Source organism: Amblyomma maculatum, chromosome 11, assembly GCF_055883805.1.
Source record: "Amblyomma maculatum isolate TAMU_Amacu chromosome 11, ASM5588380v1, whole genome shotgun sequence".
Classification (NCBI taxonomy): Eukaryota; Metazoa; Arthropoda; class Arachnida; order Ixodida; family Ixodidae; genus Amblyomma; species Amblyomma maculatum.
The window spans coordinates 66,032,555-66,049,037 of NC_139354.1; the positions used below are offsets into that span (position 1 = coordinate 66,032,555).

Genomic DNA, 16,483 nt, shown 5'->3' on the forward strand with positions numbered 1-16,483 from the left:
AAACTGCTTGTAATATAATCTTTCTCTATGTAATATTTCATTGACATTGAAAGCTTATTGAGGTTATTGGGATGAAAAGTAATTTATTATAATATTCCTGAAAACTTCCAGCAGCTCGAGATAGCGACGTTCGCTGCCTATTGAATCGCCATGGTCTGAATTTAATACAGGCCGAGTTTTTTCAGTACACTGCATCTAGCGTCCATCTTGACACTTGCAGCACTGGGACCCTTTTTGGGAATGTTGAGGACTGACATTGACTCCGAAGAAAACGGTGGCCACTCAATATCTTTAGGCGACCTGAAAAATAGCAGGAATGATAACACTTTTTAAATGCAGAAAACTCTTTTTTCTTGTAATATCGCGGACATTTTTTATCCAGGTTTCCAGGTCCCAGGGTTTTTGGTTCATAAAGCATACAGTAATGTTTCCCAACACGATCACACTAGGAGGCCCCAAAGTAATACCTGTTGGAGGCCTCCTAATACTGATAACATACCATATTAATGCAAAAACAGCAGTGATCCCGTGATACAAATACTATAAATAATAAATTAGTAATAGCAAGCAAATGAACCCACCCAGGTTAAGTAATTGTACTTTGAATATTACATTAGGTATCAATCAATATATTCGTATAGTGTTGTTTATTGTGACTTTGAATTGAATGTATGACACGTAATGATTTAATTTCTACGGATAAAGTGTCCTATAATGATATGCCAGCAAATCTAGTGCTAAATTCGCCATTGTTAGTGCGAGTCTTGGGAAGAAGGCAACTCTAGCAGTCAGAAAATCTGGTGGCGTTATTACTATTTAATTCACCGATAGAAAACGTTTCAGCGGAATATTGCGAGTCATTAATAGGTAGATTATGAGCAAAAGCTTACAAAAGTAGGTGGAAAGTCAAGATACGTAACTGGCGGTAAAGTGGGACTGAAGGGGAGAGCGATGGTCTAAATATCGTTATTCTACAACTGCTTGGTTTTGAAAGTGCTGAATATGATCTAAATGTGTATAATATGTGTTACATCAAGAAAATAACCAGTACGAGAGATGACAATGTATATGACATTATACAGTGATACGATATGTGACTAGTGGCGGGTTTTGACAATTATACGAAGGCCAAAGCAAATTTTTCAGCAAAAAATGAGCATGCAGATTAAATTTCGTATTTTGATCTAGAACTACACCCAGAAAAATGGCTGCGTCTGAAGGCAGTAGAGAGTGCTAGTTAAGACGCAGCGATGTCGACGCGGGAAATGTAATCTGATGTGGATAAAAAATGAAGAACTTAGTTTTTGCAGGATTAATAGGTAGGAGCTTACTCTTGCAGCATAATAAATGTTATTGAGATCAGCGTTACGTTTTTGTTCTAGTAATGTCGCGTTTTATCAGATGTGAAAATTGTAGTGTCGTCGGCGTAGAAAGTACAGTTAACATGATTCAACAAGTTAGGCACATCATTAACATATATAAGAAAAAGTAATGAACTCAGAATAAATCATTGAGGAACTGCAATGGATGCTGACTTTGCAGAGGACATATTATTATTTACTTTAACGATTTGCAATCGGTTAGAGAGGTAGCTATGGAGAAGTTGTAAGGGTGTAATACTTTCTACGCTCTGCACACTGCACAGTTCCGCACCAACTTTGTCGCCGTTGCTGCTGGCGGGAAGAGTGTACAATATCGAAATTGGAAGTCCAAATCAAGACGTTATCGTCTTTGTAATTAAACTTAAAATTTGTTATCTGCTGATCTTACAACTAAATTCTTAACTAAATTGGCAGTTTGAAAACTATCTTTCTATTTTGTCATAACAGCCATTCAGTGCAACTGTAAAGTGTTTGCCACTTTATATAATAAGATTATTTTCAAGGAATATGCGTATTGATTTCAATCTTCAACGTTGTTTGTGTGCGTATTGTTCATGTGAAAGCCAATGTGCACCATTAAAAAGGCATTAATCTAGTACACACTACGTAATAAAGAAGGTTAAAGAAGTGTGAGACGAAGCCTCGCCCGAATCTGCTCACCTCCCTTTTGCGAAGCTGGTCCACAATTGGATGATTGTGCTGCTGAATGGAATATTCATTGCACATCCACCATTAAGGTCAAATGGTCTCCCGAACACGAAAGGTAACTCGTCTCCATGCGACATACCAAACCAAAGTCTTCTTTTGTTGCAAGCCGACACGTAGTCCATATGATAAACGTGCACGCTATTACCTCCTTTAGCTGAAGCCGCGGCATCGGCCAGCCTTGTCGCAGTGTCGTAAGTAGGGCAAACAACATGTTCGTCTCCCTTTATATCTACCAGCGCTTGTCTTAATTGATCGTAGTCATAGTCTCCTATGTCCCCCATATATGTTTGCTGGAGCTTGATTATGTCGGGCAGAGACAGATCCGTATAGAGCACTCCCAGGAAGTGAATCATTTCGGCCTTATTTATTTCTCTAGGAGGGAGAATTTGAGAAAAGGTGTCTCTAAATTCATTGTAAAGAAGTATGCTTCCTTCATTAGCAACATATCCGATTATGATATCTTTGTCACCAGGAAATGTTGCTTTGCTTGGTTCCACGGGCAGAAACTCATCCCCGAAAATTGGTTCAAACATGCCACTGCCTTCGTCAACGAATGTTTGCTCTACGGCTGAGATTAAGCTCGAATTCACATTTCGCAGGCACGAGACAGATGCTGATGACGTATTGCTGTCGCTGGTATTGCTGCTGCAACCAAATATTTGCGCAAAATCGTTGGTGTATTTGAGCATCAAAGAACGCTTTCTCGCCCTGTCCTGTTTTGTTGGTGGCCCGCTCTGTATGATAGCTCGCTTAAATAAAGTTTGGCTTTCCTGCGATAAGAGGTGAAAACCTGTAGCTATGCCACCTGCGCTCCATCCAAATAACGTCACTTCCGCTGGATCACCACCGAAGCTTGCGATGTTGTCCTGTATCCACTGTAGTGCCATCCTTGTATCGTAGAGACCCTGGTTGCCGGGAGCTTCTTCTGTGCCATCGTAGAGAAAACCGTATGATTGTAGCCTGAACGATGGGGCAAAACATAAATATGCTATTGTTATCAATTTATCAATGATAATTTCAAATTTGAAATGCGGAATCCATATGCAGATTCTAACACGCAACCCAACAAAACAGTGTCGTCTTATACCGGAAGCATTATACTAGAGGCATTCTTTTGTGCCACACTTTTTACTCAACAATATGATGATACACGTCTACAACTTTGCAAAGGGAGCGTTTACTCTTCTAACTGGCTTGGAACTATAAAGAAAAGGCCCTCCTAGCAGCCGCTGCACGCGTGTTACCCTTGTATAGGCACTGATTGACCACAGCCTGTGGCTTACCAGTGACGTTATATACTGCTAATCCCGGCAAAGACCAGAATATAATCCTCATAGAGGTAGAAAGGAATTAATTGATCGGTAAAAAGATTAGAGGGGTGAAATGTTAGAAGAAGTGATTTTAAGCAGTGCTGCAAGTTTATGGCTGACCAATTCTCGAGTTTGCATCGTCTACTTGCAGCTGGCCCTGTACCAACAAGAAGCGTTCCGCAAGTAGGTCTTCTTTCTAAGACTTCAAGCAAAATTTCCCCGCGTCGTTTTCTTGAGTAATGTTCCCTAGAAAACGTTTTTTCATGGGACAATTTTGTTCTTCTTGCTTCCATGAAATTATTTCTGAGAGAAAAAAATGCCCCATGTTTCCACGAAATCTACCTCAGTGTATGCGAAATGGTATCGACAACTTTTCAACTGACACTGACATAACACGTGACGTAGATTCCAGAGCACTGATTCACGAACGTCGTGAACCTGAGCAGTTATCACTCTTACTAATTATTTCGCCGCCATTTTCAGAAGTGGTAATTGTTACTCCTCTGTAGCACGGGCTAGTTGCACTGCTTTTAAACAATGTTATTAGTATAGCAATGATGCAGTGCTACTTATGGGGCCGCAGATGAGTGCTAATTGGTGGTCTTCATTTTAGTTAGGTCTTGCCGCAGTCTATAGTGCGGTGGATTTACATTGTAGGGCATCACGCAATCCCATAACTCCTCTAACCAATTGCACACAGCAGAGGTGGCTCAGCTACAGAGCCAGTAGCAGGCCTGTGCATTTTCTTTTTCTTCTTCCTACAGTCGCAACACAACGAATTCTCTTTGAATGACCTTGAGGTTGATGGCGTCAAAAGATTGTTTCAATTGTTTCAGGGATAATTGGTCGTTAGGGTGCGTAACGCCAAGAGACCTTGTACAAGACTTCTTTATCAATCAAGTATTTGCATAATAAACGCTGCGCGAAAGCGGGTTTTTTCGTAATTTTGTTGCAACGCTCTTTCACTCAAATTAGATCCCTGTGAATGGCGTAATTGCTTGAAAACCTCCTGCAGAATCGCACGCCTTGAGGTTGTCTTTCGGTGTTGTATTTATTTCAACTTTTCAAACTTGGTGTCAATTCCTTTCAAGAACAAACGTTTTGCGGCACATTCGTGAACTTCTTCAAACTTTCACACAATTAAATGTCGTTGTCTCTCTATCAAGAAATTATCATGACGAGCATCAACCTTAGAGCAAATATAACAACGTTAACAAATAGGAGACCACCTGTAGGCAATGGTGACAACCACCACACGTCCAAGAGCTGCCAATACGGAACCGTCATCTAATTGCATGGCAGCGGATCCTACTTGAAACCCTCCGCCATGAAGAAAAGCCATGACTGGGAGCCGTGACGATCCGTCAAGCGTCGGTGTCCACACGTTAAGGTAGAGACAGTCTTCACTCTTTGTTCGACCTGCAAAAAGAACTGATGCTGCATTAGGGCTGGCTAAAAATGTAAGGTAGCTCAATCCGCGGAAATTTCTCTGATATCTATTGTTAAACAGAGTTCACCCAAGGGTTCCTGCCTTGGATGAAAACTGCACCATTTACACAGTATTTCGTTTGGTAATGCATTTAATTCTAGCAAAACAACAGACATGCAGGCTCAGCTTTTTACTGACACTCCCGAGAAGCTATGCATGCTGCAGAGACAGAAGGTACCAGAAAGTGGTACCAAAAATTACTTAGTCAATGCCATGATAAATGTCGCGCACATACAAACCCTGAAAGCTGGAATAAGCTTTGAGTACGTTTAATTGCCGGTCATTTCGGAAAAAAAGTCATACTTCAAGAAGCGACAAAGTGCGCCTCTCGTTACTATTGATTATAATTGCTTCACAGGAAAGTAAATGGGCAGTATCTATCCCAACATGCTCAGTAAATACCTGAATCGCGCCGTATGGGAAGTAGGGAAGGTTGGAGTAAAAGCGAATAGAAAAAAAGGGGAGCGGTAGTGAAGGGCTTTGAGTAATTTCTACCACCTGGGGATTTTTAACATTCACTGATAAAAAACACAGACGCCTCTTCCTAAGCCTCTATCGAGACGCAACAGCCGGCGGTTGGGATCAAAGCCAGGTACTCCACACAGTAGTTGGGCATCCTAACGCTTGCACCACCGTGGCGGGGCACTCGTTGCAATTACGTGAAATTATGAAAAATGCATATATAGGGAACATAGATTTCACAAAAGTAAGCAGCTCCTCGCATTCATTTCTCTCCTTATTAACAGCTGCTTGACAGCTCCATCTGAGTGTACAATGATCCCCAATTCGTCCAAATTACTCCGTATCCCTCGACTACGGGACCCGATTCTCTCTTCTTTTGGTGCCACCTTCCTTGCCTTGCAAATCGTACAATTGTGATAGGTACCACGCCTTCCCTTCCCTAATAGAATTCGATTCTTACATGCTCGACAGCTCCTCCGTACGTCCCAGGGACTAGGGTGTCGACCCCTGATGGGGCTGGGACAGGTAGGTCACCACCGCTTGTGGCAGGGGCTAACCTGCCACCGATTTTTATCTGTTGTAGCCCGTCACTGCACCCGCCATCGCTTCTGTGGTGGACGCGACGACACTTGTTGCAGCGCGCGTCTTTCTCTCCCTATTCTTTTTCTTTCTTCTCTCTTTTTCTTCTGTCCGCAAGAGGCTGCGGGTGTGGCTCAGCTACAGAGCCAGTAGCAGAACCGTGCCTTTTCTTTCTTTCTACAACCACAACAACAACAACGTCCCACTTCTTGAGCTTTAAAGCGCCTGTCCTGTGTGTCTATTGTGAGTGTCTGTTAGCGCTGTGAATCTTTCCTTTTATGAGTATGCGCATACTAACCCAGCAATTGCTTTTGCTTAGTTGTTGAGGTCTACATTCGTGGACACATCACAGAAGCTGGCAAACCCCGCATGGCACACTTCCGAGCTCTTATGACATGTGCTCGTTGTATCGTCTTCAGCGCCCTATCAGCCCGTCGCCGACGGGGAAAGCTCTAGGTTGCAATTTATCTGAGTGCAATTAGGATTTGATGGAAAAGGTAAGTGCAATACGAAATCAGGATGTACGCGCCATTAAATTAACTGCACTTATTTTGGATCAGAAATAAGGCTTCAATAGCTCTAATAATTGGTATCGATTATTCTTATTCAGCGATATCCGATACAGCCCCGTCGGTCGAAAAGCTGTGGGTGGTGCGGCCACCGCGTGTTGTAAATGATGGGGGCTGCGTAATAAAATCGTATTATTTCAATTTGGCATTCTAGCTAGAGACGCCTTTCGAGTTAATACAGTTATTGTAAAGAATTGATTTTTATTTTATTGAATTACTTATTTGACGAAATATTGAATGAAAAAATTAAAAAAAAACGGGGTTAAGAGCCGTTAAAAATGGTACGAATAAAAAATCCAATGTCTGAAGATGCTATTTAATAATAATATTAATTAGCTCACAGGAGGGGAAAGAAGCAATATCTGTCACACCTGTTCCGTGGACACCTGCCTGTGGCATAACGAAAAGGAGGAAGAAGGAGTGAAAGTGGAAAGAGAGAAAGAGGAGCCGTAGTGGAGGGCTGCGGTTCTATAACTTCGATCACCTGGGGATCTTTAACATGCAGCACACGGAGGCCTCTCCGTTTCGCCTCCATCGAAACGCAGCCGCCGAGGTCGGGTTCGAAACCGGGTACTCATCCGCTGCTTCTGAACTGATTTATTTATATTTATAGGAAGGGAAAGGCACGGTAACTGTCTCACTTGATTTCTGTGGACACCGCAACCGCGCCGTAAGGGAAGGGAGGAAGATGGGAGTGAAAGTGGAAAGAGAGAAAGAGGAGCCGTAGTGGAGGGCTGCGGTTCTAAAACTTCGATCACCTGGGGATCTTTAACATGCACTGACATATCGCAGCACACGGAGGCCTCTCCGTTTCGCCTCCATCGAAACGCAGCCAGCGGCGGTCGGGATAGAACCCGGACAGTCTGGTAGAAAATTTTAATTGTATAATTGATCAATTGATTACTTGAAGCAATTGAAGGACGAAAAATGCTCTCAAAAGTGTCCAAGTGCTGAGAATGGGAAGCCACTATATTGCTGAGTCTAAGCATTGGTGTATGAAAAATAAGACAAATAAAATAAAAAAATGACGAAAAAAATTGGCACCGATGATTACGCTTCTTCCTAATACGAAATTTGAGCGTAGCTCATCAGCTGTTTCATCTTTTTTGATAGACTGAGGCAAAGATTTTGAGCAAGGCATGTATGTACAATTAGTAACAAATATTTTCTTTTTCCCACATATTCCTTCAAGAAAGATGGTTGGTTGGTTGGTTTGTGGGGTTTAACGTCCCAAAGCCACTCAGGCTATGGGAGACGCCGTAGTGGAGGACTCCGGAAATTTCGACCACCTAGGGTTCTTTAACGTCCACGGACATCGCACAGCACACAGGCTCCTTGCTTTTCGCCTTCATCAAAAAGCGGCCGCCGAGGCCGGTATTTGATCCGTAACCACTGCGCCACCCCGGCGGGGTCCTTCAAGAAAGACTCCACTAACTGTTCTTGAGTGTTATGTAGATTTGTCGTCGGAGAAGGGAAAAGAGCAATTAAGTTATCGGGAGGTTGCGGGAGGCAGTGCGTGGGGTCATGCTTTTCTCTGTGAGTGCGTGAATTCTCGGTTACTGCACGTGTCATCCGGCAGTTCGGTGTAGGCGCTCGCAATTATTCATGAACTATTAATTTTGCAGTGTGCATCATGCGTGGTCACGACTTCCACTTGAGCTCTGAAGCGTGCCTTTCATAATTGTTTCATAGGAATGGAAAGACACAGTATCGGTCACGCTTGTTTTTGTGGACACCTGCATAGCGAAGGAAGGAAAGTTAAAGTCCACATGAGATCTGAAGCGTGCCTTTCATAATTAGTTCACAGGAATGGAAAGGCGCAGTATCTGTCACACTTGTTTCTGTGGACACCAGAGTCGCTCTGTAAGGGAAGGAAGGAAGGTGGGACTGAAAGTGGAGTTGGTTACGAGGGACAACGCCGCCGGCGACGACGACGGGAAACCCAGGAACGGCCGCCAGAAAGCTGCGCTCCAAATACATTGTTCGTGTAGTGAAACAATGAGCGGGCTAGCCTACAGCAGTGGAAGGCCGTGCTGTGCAGCGATGACCCACAAACCAGCGAAGGCTACTGAACAGAGCTGAAGCTTCGCTAAAGGCCAGTGGACTGCGGAACTAGAAAGTCCACCCATCATGGCTTTTGGAACCTAACAAAGAGTTTTATCTGTCTAATCCGTAACGGTGGGGCTTAATGTCCCCATATTTTGTAGCGACAGTTACACTACTGCTGATTTTCAAGCCATCGAAGTGACATCGTGGCACCGTGGCACCGTAGCACCGTGGCAGGAGCTTCCAATTTAAGTATTTCGTTTCCCATGAAACGGTATGTCAGAATCGCCTGCCAGGACCCTGGGATTCATGTTATCCCTGTAGACCTAGATACGTTCATAATGTTTTGGTTAAAGCGGGGGTTTATATGTGGGCTGGAGGACTACGCTCTCACGTCATACCCTTAAAGCTAAGCTGTCCCCCATATAGATGCAATAAACACCTTTACCACCATCGCCTAAAAGGCCGGTAAACTTTGATGCGTTCGACAGAACATTGGCTGTGTTCTATGCAATGCTCGGTCACCCGCAGCCAAATGTTCAGCAGCGCTGAACCAATGTAATTGCCCCGCCGGGGTAGTGCAGTGGCTACGGCGCTCGACTACTGCGCCGAAAGACGCAGGATCGAATCACAGCCGCTGCGGCCACTTTTCGATGGAGGCGAAAAAAAGCTGCCCTTGTATTGCACACGATGTCAGTGCACGTTAAAGAACCCCAGGTGATCGAAATTTCCGGAGTCCTCCACAACGGCATCTCTCATAGCCTGAGTCGCTCTGGGACTTTAAACCCCACAAACCAAATGAACTAGTGTAATTTTTCCCCCTAATGCGGAGCAAGTCTTCCCAAAAATGGGTAAACTTTACACCGCATAGGCAGCATTCTGGAACCATTTCCGCCCAAGCGCTTCGTTTCTAAACGACTACATCCTCAACGTACTAACAGTATACGAGAAATTAATTCTGTAATTCACATTCATGTAAGTACTAGTAATATATCGTAATCCTGAAAACAACTTAAAATGAAAATTTAGAAATGGCACGATGCAAACTCCAAGGGCTAACCTTTGTTAAATGGCTCGCACAAAATAATATCAAATTTCACTCAACCCAAAAATTTTCCTTTCATAGACTTCAAGACAGAAGCTCAAAAAGAAAACAACAGAAAACATAATAAATGTTTTCTCCTCCTCCTCCTTGTTTTCTTTCTTAACTCAGAGGAAAAGTCTAAGTTCCGTGGAAATTGTTAATCTTTTTTTTTTGTGTGTGAAACAATGTTGGTGAATATCAACATTGTTCTTCAACAATTCTTAAATTTGCGAGTAGTTCTTTACTTCTTTATGATTTCTTGACAGTTTCTTAACATTAAAAATTTTATTGATAAGCCAAACTTTCTTTCACTTTATTTTGTATCAAGCGAGCTGTCCATCAGCCGGCATTATTGCAACCCGTTGTGGTGCCACATTCTCGGCTTTGTTAGACAGCAAGTCTTTAGTTTGAAAACGTTAGCGTCATTCCTTCCACTGAGGATAGCGTACTTCCTATCCAATCGTAGTATCTAGCAAATAAGCAAAACATCACTATTACAGCGAAAATCTGCAATAATCTCACATTTAATGTTTCGGTTGAATGGTAGACGGCCAAAAAAATTGGCAGTGGCTTAGCTTAGCTATGCCAGGATATCCGTACTGAGAGGTACGTTTCTCTGGCTGAACTTGTTGAGGTCATCTATGTTTAGCAATGCGAGTCAGATCACCTTCTGTGTGTTTCCACTGACTCTTGAATAGGTCTCATTTCGAAGGTTAAGCTCGCTCTGTTACGCCTGACTCTTGAATAGGTCTCATTTCGAAGGTTATGCTCGCTCTGTTACGCTCGCCAGTCAGGCATCATGTCCTGAGCGATGTCAGTGCACAGTGAAGATTCCCAGGGGATCGAAATTACCCCAGAGCCCCTACCTTCTGCCCCTATCTCTTGCCACTTTCACCCCCACTTTCCTCTCTTCCCTTACGGCGCGCTTGAGGTGTCCACAGAAACACATGTGACAGATACTGCGCTTTTCCCTTCCTGCGAACTAATTATATTGGATATCAAGATAGACTGTTTTTATGAGCTTCAAAATTACTTGCGTTAAACTAAACCTCAACGCAGGTAAACAGATGCCCTACAACCGTTCCTTCCTTCCAACGACGCATTCTTCGTCTGCTTATTTCTAAACATTCACTTCGTCAACAAATGGTTGTTCCTTGTATTCATTTTGTGTTGGCGGAAATGAACACCTCTTTGTGAGCACTGACACTACGTAAGAAAGATTTGGGTGCATAATGATAACCCGTTTTGTGCATAGGGTGTCAAAAGAACAAAACACGACCCCAAGAGAAGTCAATATATCCACATCCAATTATTGATGAAGCTGATGCGTCTCCGAGACTAGTTGTGTGGCTTGGAACATTGTTTAATAAGACAACAATCATCTTTGACACTGATGAGCTGTCTTGAATTCGCACCGTTCTAAGTATAGATGTGAAAGCAGCAACTCCTGGGCTCAGCTAGCAGGGCACAAGGATTTCATATGGGCACCCTACATAAGTGTCACTATGACTGATTAGTGACTGCGTTTGCTTCACATATGTTTACAATATCTGGTATTAACTCATTTCCTTTCTCCGTTCATCGACATTCTTTCAGCAAGTTAAGCCCTAATATTGGATCTTACCCTTATTTTCTTGTTCCTGCTTTCAGAGAAGTCCTTTACGTTTACATATGTACAATTACAAAAGTGCCCATTCTTTCAGTGACAATATTATTCCTTCCAGACATAGCAAAGTAAAGAAAGACCTGACTCAAGGGGTAACACAAGACTCGCACACACTTTGTCTTGTTGTTGTTGTTGTGGCTGTAGAAAGAAGGAAAAGAAATGCACGGGCCTGCTACTGGCTCTGTAGCGGAGCCACATCCGCTGCCTCGTGCAGACAGAAGAAAAAATAGAGAAGAAAGAAAAGAAGAGGGAGAGAAAGACGTGCACCACAACACCAGCCGTCATCCGCCACCAAAACTACAGTGCCCTGTACCGAAACGGTGGCGGGTGCAATGACGGCTGTTGTTGCGGTGCGCGTAAAGGTGGCGGGTGCAATGACGGCTAATATAATAATAAATAATAATAATAATAATAATAATAATAATAATAATAATAATAATAATAATAATTGGTTCACAGAAAGGGAAAGGCGCAGTATCTGTCACACTTGTTCCTGTGGACACCTGAACCGCGCCGTAAGGGAAAGGAGGAAGGTGGGAGTGAAAGTGGAAAGAGAGAAAGAGGAGCCGTAGTGCAGGGCTACGGAGTAATTTCGACCACCTGGGGATCTTTAACGTGCGCTGACATCAAATATCAATTCTATGGCAGGCTAGCCCCCGCTTCAAGCGGCGGTGACCTACCTGTCCTGGCCCCATCAGGGAAATACCAGCTCTTAGCACACTTTGCCTTGCAATCATCATGGACTTTTATATCCAAAACGCGACATTATATAGGCATTGAGAAATGCCAGAGACAAGTGAGAAATTAAACACGGCTTAGCTCTGCTATGCCTGAATATACGTACCAAAAAGCAGTGACTACCGCGGGATCAGAGGATGATGATTTCGCCAGTCTTCGGCACCGTTCCTCAGCAGCTAAACTCTCCTTTGCTTCCATGTCGAGTACGTCTAAGTTTACCGGCGTTCTATAATTCGTTTACAGAAAAGGAAAGACACAGCATCTGTCTAGGAACGCAGTCACTATCCGCCACATGTTACACGACGCGACACTTTAAGTGAACTGCGCCAGCCGTTGCGCGAGCCATATGGCACAGAATATCAGTTTAACCTCTAAATGCGGCTTGTCTGCAGTCAAGGTGGGCGGAAAAATGCGAAATTCGATACCATTGCACAGTCATTATTACTGAGATATATGATGTGTCCTCGTATGTACTTATACCACCGAGGGTTGGACAATGAAGTTTGAAGTAGTGGAAGCAATATATTGTGTTTAAAAAACGGAGTTCAAAATTGTTTTCTAGCTTCACGCGCACCCGCTGACGAACTGCTGCTATCCCTTATGTTGTTCCTCATTCTTACTTCCTTGCACTCTCTCCTTCCCACAGCCCTCAGCCAAGCCAGGTCATAAAAATAGTATCGATAATAAGTTTGCCAATTTGACGATTATTCAAGGTTACTAGCACACACAGCGCATTGCATTTTCCCGGGCTCTGCAAGATATGGTGGCTGAAAATATTAGACACTGCTTTCATGCTCACTTAATCCCTCTCCGCCTTGAAACCACGTCCTGCAGCCACTGCTGGATTTCTCCCTTTTTACCCATTGAACGGTAAGGAGGAAAATACTTATAAGTAGCAGGCAATTATTATTATGTTTACAGGTATTCGTTTCGAAAACTCCAAGATATGCCTATATGCGATACATGTGTGTGAGAGTGCCGCATAGTGAATAGTATGGACATTCTACACCTTCATGTATGGAGAAATTAATAACTAAAATCAGTTACCAGTGCTATTTTTAGTCTGAACATTACTTTGCTAAATTTATAAATATCAAGAAAATGTTGACTACCTTTTTACGTTGTCTTTATCACCACTTATAGCTGTTATGCTTTTCTGGTAGCTCATTGATCCGCCGTTCAGAAATTGCACACTTATAAAATGTATTTAGGAGCGCCGTATTGTTGCTATAGTCATGGTAAATTCTGTATGGTCAACTACGCAAGCGGCGCCCTATTCGACGTACTATATATACAGTGCACGTCATGTCACTAATTCTCATAGCGTCAGAGAAAACGTAGCGAGCTTTCCAATACATACACTTTTAAATCTGGATGCTTTGATCCGCCCTGCCTCTTAAGAAATTTAAAAAGAGGGTGTCGCATTTCATGTGAAAGGCCTTGAGCTTTGTAATGTAATATTGCCGCGGAAAATAATAAAACAAGAAAACTTAACAGTTGCTTTAAGTTAAAAGATCGTCTAAATATTAGTCTCTGTACCGTATCTGATGTGCACCTTTCTGCACAACCAACCATAACGGAGCATACCGAGGCATATCTGCTAGTTGTTAAAGTGCAAGTCTGTAAAAAATAAAACACAGAAAACCCTTTATGGCAGTGAAACCAAGAGGAGGCATTAATCCTCATATCAGTGGGCTGTGCAATGCATTATGAGCAAAAAGTGGCTTTCGAGGAAAGTTCGCTTGGGTTGCGCACACAAATGATTTCTGTAAGAAGTTGTGTGATTTAGCTGTACACATTCTTTTCGAATATATTTGTTGAGAGGTATCATGGGAAGGGGGGGGGGGGGGGTTGCACTTTTGCCTTCTGCACTGCCCTGAAGTGCGGATATGTAATTTTGTGTGTTCATGAATTTTGTTTACTGAAATGTTCCATCGTCAGCTGAGCACACGGTCCAAATTTTAACCTCAGTGGCCGTGCGCTATTCGCAGGGACTTCTCTGTCACCAACATGTTGGAGAAAACGACGTGATATTTTTTTGGCAGTTCCCTTCTTTTTCTATTTTCGTTCACCCTCCATTCGCCCTCCATCGATTCCCGTTGTACCTCCACCTATGTTTTATTTTCAAGGTGAGCCAGTTGACACACTGAAGATGTGAAAAACATGTTTCATAGTTTACTTATCCCGGGTATTGTTTTCAAGCCACTCAGGCTATGGAACACCTTATTAAAAAGCTCCGGAAGATTCGACCAGCTCAGGTTCTTTAACGTTGACTGGCACCACACAATTTAAGTGCGCCTTGCTTTTTGCCTGCATTGAAAGGCGGCTGCTCCAATTAGAACTGAGAAAACAATAACACAGTCGAAGGCCATGGCTTAAATCTCTGTTTTTGTGAATCAACTGAAGGTAGCCTGCTTCAAACTCGTAACTGAGGAGATAATCAATAACCAAAATAACGAGCCTCTTTGAAAACGCAAATATTGTTTCATTCTTTTTACAATATTGATGCTCCAATTCTGACATGACAGGAGCAATATATGAAGAGATTCACTTACCGTAGGGCATCCACAATAGGTCTCTTGGGTTAAATACGTCGACCTGCATGCAAGAGGGCGGAATCTTTGTGCCATCAATCGTGTTGTCGCCCCAAGGATCCACAGGTTGTGGTTTCTTGTATCGCAGCTCCCCAGTGGGTGGCTGGGCGAAAGGAATTCCTCTGAAGGAGTAAACTTCAATTCCTGCTGCGACTATGCGCCTTGATCCGCGTATTTTCCCCACAGGTGGATTCACAACTGGAACATCTAAGACAGTTCCAGCAATGCTCGAGAGGATTTTAGACGCTGTCGATATTTCGAAAATCAAGCAAGCCCAGAGAAACAGGCTGCAATGCCACTGCGCTACCATGTTCGGCATTTGGATTCCACCGCGGCTAGAAGTCTATCTGTTATAAAAACAAGTATTATAATAGCTCAGAGGAAACTGTTTGGCTCAGCACTGCTCGCACTTGCATCCACTGCGCTACCATGCTCGGCATTTGGATTCCACCGCAGCTAGAAGTCTATCTGTGATAAAAACAAGTATTATAATAGCTCAGAGGAAACTGTTTGGCTCAGCACTGCTCGCACCTGCAGCTATGGCGGAAGTATGAATTGCTCAAAATACACCGGTAAAAAAGCCGTGCACATGTCCTATGCTTGTTTCCAAGGTTGTGTACAGTTGTCCGAAAATGGCAGGAATGATTGAACGCGTAGCTTCGCATGATGAGAGCGAGAGGCAGAGCGATACTTTGGCTCTTACGCGTTCGACCTTTGGAACGATGCACTCGTTAAAGCTGAAAGTAGCCGGCGTTTCCTGTCCAATCTTTGGCCTAACAGCGCTGATAATATACCAACTAGAGATAGCTGTTTCTCCATGTTTTGCTCTCTATGGCGGTTTCTTCTTTTTACGAAGTAGTGGCGCGTAAAAGCAAGAACCTGATATCAGGATGCCAAGCTGCAGAACTAGCCTTGCTGTAGGTCTTGCGAAATAGCCAGGGCGGTTGCATGTGCACTGCGTGATGAACTAGGACAAGTGGCAAAACAGCAGTTAATAAAGAAACCACTAGGGACCAGAGACTCAAAACAGAATGTCACTGCTTCGAACACAGCGGCCAGAGCTACACGGCGCTGGCGTCCATTCAAGACGCTTAACGAGGACTTTCAACATTCTGGTAGCTTACGTCGATCGGTCCTTAGCGAATTTGGTTGGTCACCGGCGATTTCTTTACCTTCTTTACCACCGCACTACATATATTATGGTAAGGCTACCCAAAAGTAATAGAAAATATTATGCCTTCGTCCATGTCACTAAGTATAACGGGCTACACTCATTCTCGACTGCAGGGGAAATATTATATAAATAATTACTTAAGTGTCCTAAAACCATTTGCTTTCACTACTAGATTCGCTGCGCCAGGTGCTTTCTTGTCGACGATAACCGGTGACGATGCCATTAAACAATAAATGAGCTGCTCATGAGATCAGTCCAAAAACAACGTGCCAATAGTACGTTCGAAAATAGAAAATAAAGCTTTCCACAGCCTAATTTTAACCTTAGCCAATGTGGTTCGTTGAAAAATGTGTTATCTATACATTGTCAATAACTACAGCAGTCCATTAAGGTGGTTGCATGCTTATCATCAAATGAGTTTCATGTTGGGGCCTTCGAAGATAAAATAATGTTTTAGGATGGAGGAAGCCTATGGGAAATGGCAAATTGACGAACAGATTGGTGAGCTCCATTAGTGAAAGGATCCGTTAAATTTTACTGCTCTACATACCAGGTGGACGATTCTACCATGAACGACCACGGCATCGCCCAACAGCTCCACCTCCAGTGCTCGTATGTATGTGCGTTCTGCATGAGGCAAGTAGCTGTTAACCTAGGTAATGTGACAAAGTGCAGCAGGTGT

At 43.2% G+C, this 16,483-nt stretch overlaps 1 protein-coding gene and 1 long non-coding RNA gene across 2 annotated transcripts in view; one reads left to right on the forward strand and one right to left on the reverse strand.

Annotated features, from left to right (window-relative positions):
- Positions 1-16,483, forward strand: part of LOC146174011 (uncharacterized) — a 46,563-nt gene that overhangs the window by 4,639 nt on the left and 25,441 nt on the right. The gene's annotated exons all lie outside the window — the stretch shown is intronic.
- On the reverse strand, positions 162-14,937 carry LOC146174012 (acetylcholinesterase-like). Its single transcript, XM_084584248.1, has 4 exons — positions 14,589-14,937; positions 4,630-4,819; positions 2,043-3,050; positions 162-300 (listed from the first exon to the last, which is right to left on the reverse strand). The coding sequence occupies exons 1-4, from the start codon at positions 14,935-14,937 to the stop codon at positions 162-164; spliced, it is 1,686 nt and encodes a 561-aa protein (XP_084440374.1).

Excerpts from the sequence above, each read along its gene's own strand:
- LOC146174012 (XM_084584248.1), bottom strand. The coding sequence starts at position 14,937 with ATGGTAGCGCAGTGGCATTGCAGCCTGTTTCTCTGGGCTTGCTTGATT. Across the intron at positions 3,051-4,629 it reads GTTGTCACCATTGCCTACAG|GCTACAATCATACGGTTTTC; the intron begins GTGGTCTCCTAT and ends CCCATCGTTCAG. Across the intron at positions 301-2,042 it reads ACCAGCTTCGCAAAAGGGAG|GTCGCCTAAAGATATTGAGT; the intron begins GTGAGCAGATTC and ends GCTATTTTTCAG.